The sequence below is a fragment of the Nymphaea colorata genome, chromosome 1, assembly GCF_008831285.2.
Source record: "Nymphaea colorata isolate Beijing-Zhang1983 chromosome 1, ASM883128v2, whole genome shotgun sequence".
In the NCBI taxonomy this organism is placed as follows: domain Eukaryota; kingdom Viridiplantae; phylum Streptophyta; class Magnoliopsida; order Nymphaeales; family Nymphaeaceae; genus Nymphaea; species Nymphaea colorata.
Window position 1 is genome coordinate 22033106 of NC_045138.2, and position 7324 is coordinate 22040429.

The following is a 7324-nucleotide window of genomic DNA, read 5'->3' on the forward strand; positions in this document are numbered from 1 at the left end:
AATTTGCAAAATTTTCAGATGGCATTAAAAAAAAAGGTTATTTACAGTCAACTCTTATATTGCGGAAGACATTTGGTGATCGCGAAGATGCGAAAAAGTAAAAATTGCGCTAGTTTTTACCACAGCTTGAACGTGTTAGTATCAGATAACAGCTTCAAAACAAGTTCAGTTTCAGTTGCAAGTTCGTTTGAGTATGTACCAGGACTTGGAATATTCGTTGAAATAAATCCAGCTTTTGAAGATTCAAGCCAGCACTCGCACACGTGTTCTTAGGTTTCAGTCTGTATTGGGCTTTCCCAAGAATTTGGAATAAGTCTATGGGCTAATAAACTGATAATAAATATTACTGGCTGTGTTTACATGCTCAACATTGAGATCCTCTGCCAAGTTCTAGCCACCGGAAGACCACCTCGACGATGATAACCAAAGGAATGAATTCGGGCAATCTGACAGTAAAAATGAACATGAAATAGTTGGAGATTTGTATATCACATATAGTGTTTTTCACAAATGCGAAGAATATATGGCAGCTTATTACAGACATACTACATTTGCAGAGGGGGTTCCACTGTGGAAGGAAGCACAACCACCAATTAACCGCATACAGCAGAATTCTCCCCTGGATAGAACACATACCGCTGCCTTTATCCATTTTTTCCGGCGACGCGACGTGGAGCTAGAAGAACAAGAAAAATAGCAGGGATGGACACAGAGCACAGCAGTAGTAAACAGGCCATCAAGGCAGAAGAACTGATCCTAAAAATTTTCGGGTCCTTTCCCCCCTCCTCCCTCCCCCCCACCAACCCACCTGCCGTGTTCCGACCCACCGGGCAGGACCTGCCCCTTTATTCCGATGAAATCAATATAAAGATCAACGGCAATAATATAACGAACAAAAGTTGACCTTCGACTCCTCATGGACAACTAATAAAGAATCACGAAGCTGCACACAGGAAACTTACACGCTTTTTTTTTTTTCTTTTTCTGGTCGCCTTCTGCCGGAAAAATCATCTATCAGTTACAGGATCTGGGCATCGATCAACTCCGGCCAGACCTATACGGATTGCAAAACGTAGCCTTCGGATGTCTCTAGCTATTGCACCTCACCAGCCACTTGTGCGGCAAGTCAATCACATCCTCAAGCAACTTCCACAGACTAGCTTCTTCTTCCTTTGTAGCAAGATTACAGCTCCCTCCAACTAATTACAATCTAATCCACACTCTTCGAGCACTGGTCCATCGGACTTGGCAAGGAAGGGGTCTATCCGAACCCACAAGAGAGAGAATATGGAAGCAAGAAGAATGGACCAGACGATTATGATGGTGGGCGTTCGGTTCTGGCGACCAAGCAAACCTTTGAGGAAGGGGTAGAGATGAACAATCACCCAGAAGGCGAAGAACAGCTTGCCAAACAGAGGTCCCCATGATTCGTATCCATTGTTGATAGCATTGGAGACGCCAGCAACAACGCCAATCAAGTTTATTATGAGCAGCGTGGTGGGGGGGATCAACAGCGTGGTCCACTTGAATGCGTAGAGCTCTGAGAACTCTTCATCGTCACCAGCCTTTGATGTGACAGTGAAGTTGGTGTCGATACCGGCGAGGACCTTCAGCAGACCCTGGACAACTGCAAACAGATGTGCAGAGACACCTCCGATGACCCAGAACTGCTCGTTTCTCCACCAGTCATCGATACCAACTCCACTCCATCGCATTTCCAGTATGCTGGTGGCGAAGATACAGATGAAGAGCGAGATAAACCAGAGGCTAGCAACGTTGCTGAGCTGCAGAGTTTGAAATGAAAAGAATTCAGTAAGACGAATTGAACATGATATGAGCAAATAAAGTTTGGCATCGCAGATGGAAAGTCTAGCCAATGCTTTTTACCTCTGGAGTGATGAATTTCCCTGTCAGGAGGCAGACAGCAGGCAAGGTACAGTACGCCAGCAAAGGAATTGAAGTCCATGGATACACCGTGGCATTTATGTATGACAATCGCTCCAGCCATTTCAGGCCCCCACCATAACCATACCAGAGAGGGCAGTGCCTGCTCAAAAATATTTCTACAGATCCAAGGGCCCACCGAAGAACTTGGTGAAGACGATCTGAAAGGTTGATGGGTGCAGACCCCTTAAAAGCAGGCCTCGATGGAATACAGTATATGGATCGCCATCCATGGCAATGCATCTTGAAACCAGTCAGGATATCTTCTGTAACAGAGCCATAGATCCAGCCAACCTGCACGATGCAAGGCGCAAAAGCTTCTTGATCAATATAGTTTAATAATCAAAGTAGGCTCTAGACCATTGACCAGCCGTGTAGTGTGTACGTGTACAGAAAAGAAAAAGGAACCACACAGGTGGCTCACCTCTTTACCCCAGTCTGTCTTGTCTTCGTATCCACAGCTAATGACATGAATAGCTTCCTTGAGCAGAGAAGCTGCAGTAGCACCTTTTAGGGTCCCACCATCCTCCAGAAGAGTAGATGCAACAAAGACAGGAGACTGCCCAAACTTTTTCTCCAGCTTCTGCTCTGCTGTGAGAGCTGATTTCCCATTTTCAATGCCTATACGACAATTCAGAGACCCAAAATTAGAACCAGGCCATAACAGTAAGACCGAACTACCAATCCGCATACAGTGGTCCATGGGGAAAGGGAGGTTTCCGTTTGAGAAAAGAACAGTGTTGCTTCTATTTTTCTACTTCGGCATATCTATCACGTGTAAATGCAGGAAAACAACGAAGGAATTTTTTAGTGCAGTCGGTCAAAAAATGGGACGCAAGATGAGAGATTGTTCAATGGACGTCCCGCATTTTACATTTACACTTCCTGACAAAGAAAATGAAATCTGATACACGGAAAAAGAGAATACGGCCCACTTCCAAGTAACAGACTCATGAACATAAATGAAAATCAATGAGCTCACCTTCTTTTCCCTCCTCAATGCTATCTACCTTCTTCACCATCGCACCTGCATCAGCCTTTCTGAAAGTCCCTCTTTTCTTCTCTTGCTTGGCCTTGGTAGATTTATTCTTCTTCCTTCCTCCGCAGCAGAATCCGCAGCAGCACCATTTGGGCCAACAATTGCAAGTCCTTGTAGGTGGTTTCTTTGTTTTGGGAGCATCAGTCCCATAGAGTGATTGTCTCCTGAAAACACACCCAGTACCGACATAGATAGGTCCTTGGATTCCATCCAGGCCTTTCATGTTGATCTGCGCGACAACATTCGACACTTGAGCAAAAACTCAACGAAAATAAGAGAATTCAAAGTAGTAGTCATGCTGGGCGTGCTTACATCAAAGAACACAATGTTCCTGTTAGCATATCGATCATGTCTGTCAATACCATCGAATCTCTGAGGGAACTGAACATAACAAACTTTCTTTCCCAACAATGGGTCCATCATGAAGCACATAGCCTCTCGAAGAGCCCTACTGTTATTGATGTAGTGGTCACAATCCAAGTTCAGCAGATAAGGCGCATTTGTTAGCACGGCAGAGACTCTAACCTATAAAACAAATTGCGGAGAAAAGTCAGAACAAGGTTCTTGCAATGTTCAGCTTGAGGAAAGAATATTGCCCCAGTCCAGTGATTTACCAAAGCATTCATAGCACCAGCCTTCTTGTGGTGATTAAAGCCAGGCCTCTTTTCTCTAGAGACATAGACAAGGCGTGGCAATTCATTCCCATCTGTATCATGCCCCCCACTCTGGCCTAGAAAGACCTGCAGAACCCAACATTTAGCAAAAAACAGAAAGAAAAGATGCTAAACAGACAAATTTGCTTTTCCTAGACCTATAAAGTGCGCACCTGAATCATTCCTGGATGGTCTCGGACATTGTTTCCAGGCCAAGGAGTTCCATCTTGCATTGTCCACCCTTCCTCAGGAACCTTCTGAGCTTTTGCAACTAATGCATTGATGCGGACCTTGAATTCCTCGTATTCTCTCTGTGTATTCAATGCACAATTCAGTTTAAATCCAAATCTGAAAAGCTAAAGCAAAGCAAAATAAACAAGCGATCTTGGCTCACGATTCCACTGTACCTTCATAGCCCTTCGTTCTTTAACAAATGATGGCAAGACCTTGTCCTTCAAATAATCGATCTTCTGAGCAAAATACCACTCTGGTGCCCGTGGCTCAATATTAAATTTCTTGCAAAAGGGAACCCATTTCCTTGCAAACTCGGATGTTTCCGATAATGCTTCAAATGTTAACATTGCAGCACCATCATCAGAAACATAGCAGGAAACTTTGTCCACAGGGTAGTCTACAGCAAGGATAGACAGAACAGTGTTTGCTGTGACAAGAGGCGGCTCTTTCGAAGGATCCACAGTACTCACAAAAAAGTCAACTGGTGCAAGCCGAGAAGGCTGCCCTTCTTTCTCATACCTGGAGAGCGAAATAGTTAGAAAACGGCAAACAACAGCGTGCAATGGGCTTATTCACATACAAGCAACCGGAAGTTGCACTATGCAACACTCACCTCAGAGATAGCCTGTCCAGATAAGTTTCCCTGTCAATGGGAAGCCACTTTGGGAACTGATCAAGAATCCAAGAGATGGCAAACCAGATCTCACATATAACCGATGTCAGCCACAATGCATAAGCATCTGACACTGGGTGCGTGACTCGATAGTGGAAAAAGAATCCAAGAACTACAAGCCGAATTATGATAATCATCCTATAAGGATTGATCTGGCTGGATGGTATAGGAATCTTCCTTGACAACGGTTGTCTTGCCTCATCCATACTGTCCAAACGATTAAATCAGGTGTCAGCAAAATTGAAACTGAGAACATCATTCTAGTTAAAAAGGTAGTGTTGCTTCGTTCCAAAATTAGAAAAACTAGACTGATAGATTCTGAAGTCGAATCTAGCCAATTTGAAGTGCATATGCGCAAAACCAGAAGTGGCGGTTCAATGTTTTCTGAGGATTGTAAAGCTCTTACAGTGGTAGATCTGGTCCATCACCATCTGGATCCCAGTCCTTGCCACCATTTTCATTTCTCATGACCTGTAATTTCTCTTGCCTCTGTTTCCAATTCTCCATCCTTTCCTTCCACGCCACACTGCCATACCCATATGCAGCGAGATCTTTGGAAGGATCCATGGATCTGGGTTGCACTGGAGAAGAAATTTCCCAAATAATTCAGCACTACAATAGATTGATTAAAGGAACGGAAGGGGGGAAATTTGATGGGGTTCACAGATTAATAAGCATACCAGGAAGATTGGGATCTGCAAAAGGTAGAGGGTGGATTCTTTTGCCCCCACCTCCCATGAAAGAAGGCACCAAGGCATGCTGCTCAGGGGGAATGTCATCAACCTGAAACAGAGAAAATTCAGCAATCAAAATCCATCAAACACTCAGCCCAAGCAAGTAAGAAGCAGAACACATTATGTTGATGTTGGTTACCATCTGGCCATTGGTAAGCAGAGGAACTTGAGGCATTGTATGAACCACTTGAGGCATGTCCGCATCTCCACCTCTACCGTAGCTCATGTGACCCTGAAGCATGGCCTCTGCAAGATACTGCATGTCCTCCTTACTCCGACCATCAAAATTGAATTCATTTTCCAAGTCATCGACGTCATCTTCTTCTTCATCGCCAGCAACTCTGGCACTCCCTACGGATGAAACGGAATTCACAAAGTATATCAAGATTCACAGACTAAAGCGAAATCGAGGGTTACCAACGTCCAAAAGAACCTCTACATTTTTAGAAGACGAAAGAAAATTCGGTTTCCAATTAAAGAAAACAGAAGTAAGGCCATTAAAAAAAGGAAAATCGCAAGAAAAGAAGGGAAAAAGAAGGGCTAGGAGAGGACAACTCACCCTTGAGACGCTTAAACCTGGTCTTGCACTGAGGACACACTTGACTACCTTCTCTTCGCTCATACTCGTAACAGGTCCTGCAGACGGGGAATGCACACTCGTTGCAGGCAACGAAGAGCTCGCCCTCCACAGTAAGCCCAACATCGTCGCCACAGATCTGACAGATTTGCCCGCTGAGCTGCTGTAGAGGCTTGGGCTGCACCCACACACACAGAAACACAGAGACATAGAAACAAGGGAAAAAGGTTCAGAATTACTCCAAAAGCCCAACAATGCCGACAACAAAATACCCAAGAAATCTCTAATTTTAGAAGCCAGAAACTAACTGAAAGAAAAAACAGAGGGAAAATCTGCAACATGCAGTAGTAGGAGGAGGAGGAGAAGCACTTACGCCGGATTCTCCATCACGACGTATAACCACGAGCTCATTCCGGTTGTGAGATCCTGCAACTAACCCAGCACTCGCCTCCATTGTCTCCGCGCGACCACCACCACCACTTGAGAGAAAAAGCTCAAAGATGGAAGCTGCCGCTGGTCTTTCTTCCTTTTACCGCATCACCAGATCTGAGCCCCTGCCGCAACACCCATGTCGGAAAAACTCAAATCTCTCCACCTATTCGGCCTGCCACCGCCGGATCTTCACTCTCTGCAACTCTCTTCTCAACACCGGAACATCCCCAATTCAGGTTTTCACCTTTTGGGGATGCCGACTACGAGGAACCACCAAAAGACCAGACTTATTCCTTGCTTCTTATGTCAGTTCCCCAAAGCAGGCTGAAGAAAAAATCATGCATTTCTTTTTTTTTTTCCCTTTCTCTTATTTATTTCGAGTGCACTACCTTCACCCACCACACCATCTTAGATGCCAAAGATCCGTTTCCCTAGTAAGATTTAGAAATAACTGCAACTGCACCAGTAGAAAATGAGATTGGCAGGGAAAAGAAAAAGAACCCTAAAACAAAGACCTCCACTCTCTCTCCTTCTGCTCTGTCTTAAATTTTTTCCCCTTGCCCTTAGATGAAGCCACAGAAGCCACAGGAAAAAGAAGGGTTTGGGAAGGAACCATGTGTTATTCTCTCTCTTTTTTTTTTTTCCTTGCTTCTTCACCTGCCACTCTTCCTATCTTTTACCACCGCCGACACTTTCTGATGGGTAAAACTCCACCCTAATAATTGAGGCATCAAAGAGGAAGAAAGCGAGCCAGGTTGGACATGTGGGGATTAGAGTTTTGCTTTATTAACTTCATAGCTCCCACCCTACCAGAAAAGATCAGAAGTCATCTTGACCAGGTAAAAAAAAGTAATTAATAATATATATTCACGTTGGCTGCATGAACAATTATATATAATTTTTCCCGTCGAAACGGATCGGATTTGGGTCAGCTAACTTAAATACTTGTAGAGAGAGAGAAAGAAAGTAAATTACAGAAGCTTCACCCTGACCCATGCATTTCTTGCTCTTTATTGAAAGAAAATGGGGAATGGTGCA

At 44.3% G+C, this 7324-nt stretch overlaps 1 protein-coding gene across 1 annotated transcript; it reads right to left on the reverse strand.

The window, feature by feature from the left end:
• Positions 1 to 459: 459 nt before the first annotated feature.
• LOC116245806 (probable cellulose synthase A catalytic subunit 5 [UDP-forming]) lies at positions 460 to 6814 on the reverse strand. The gene is made up of 14 exons (XM_031617371.2): positions 6228 to 6814; positions 5837 to 6032; positions 5417 to 5628; positions 5224 to 5326; positions 4950 to 5124; positions 4484 to 4750; positions 4044 to 4389; positions 3810 to 3947; positions 3598 to 3723; positions 3296 to 3508; positions 2927 to 3212; positions 2369 to 2565; positions 1888 to 2238; positions 460 to 1784 (listed from the first exon to the last, which is right to left on the reverse strand). Exons 1-14 carry the CDS (start codon positions 6306 to 6308, stop codon positions 1200 to 1202), a joined length of 3276 nt encoding a protein of 1091 aa, XP_031473231.1. The 5' UTR covers positions 6309 to 6814; the 3' UTR covers positions 460 to 1199.
• Between the last annotated feature and the right edge of the window lie 510 nt (positions 6815 to 7324).

Coding starts and splice junctions, on each gene's coding strand:
- LOC116245806 (XM_031617371.2), bottom strand. CDS start 6,308: ATGGAGGCGAGTGCTGGGTTAGTTGCAGGATCTCACAACCGGAATGAG. Junction 6,033..6,227: donor GTCGTGATGGAGAATCCGGC/GTAAGTGCTTCT, acceptor GTGTGGGTGCAG/CCCAAGCCTCTACAGCAGCT. Junction 3,509..3,597: donor CTGGTGCTATGAATGCTTTG/GTAAATCACTGG, acceptor TTTGTTTTATAG/GTTAGAGTCTCTGCCGTGCT.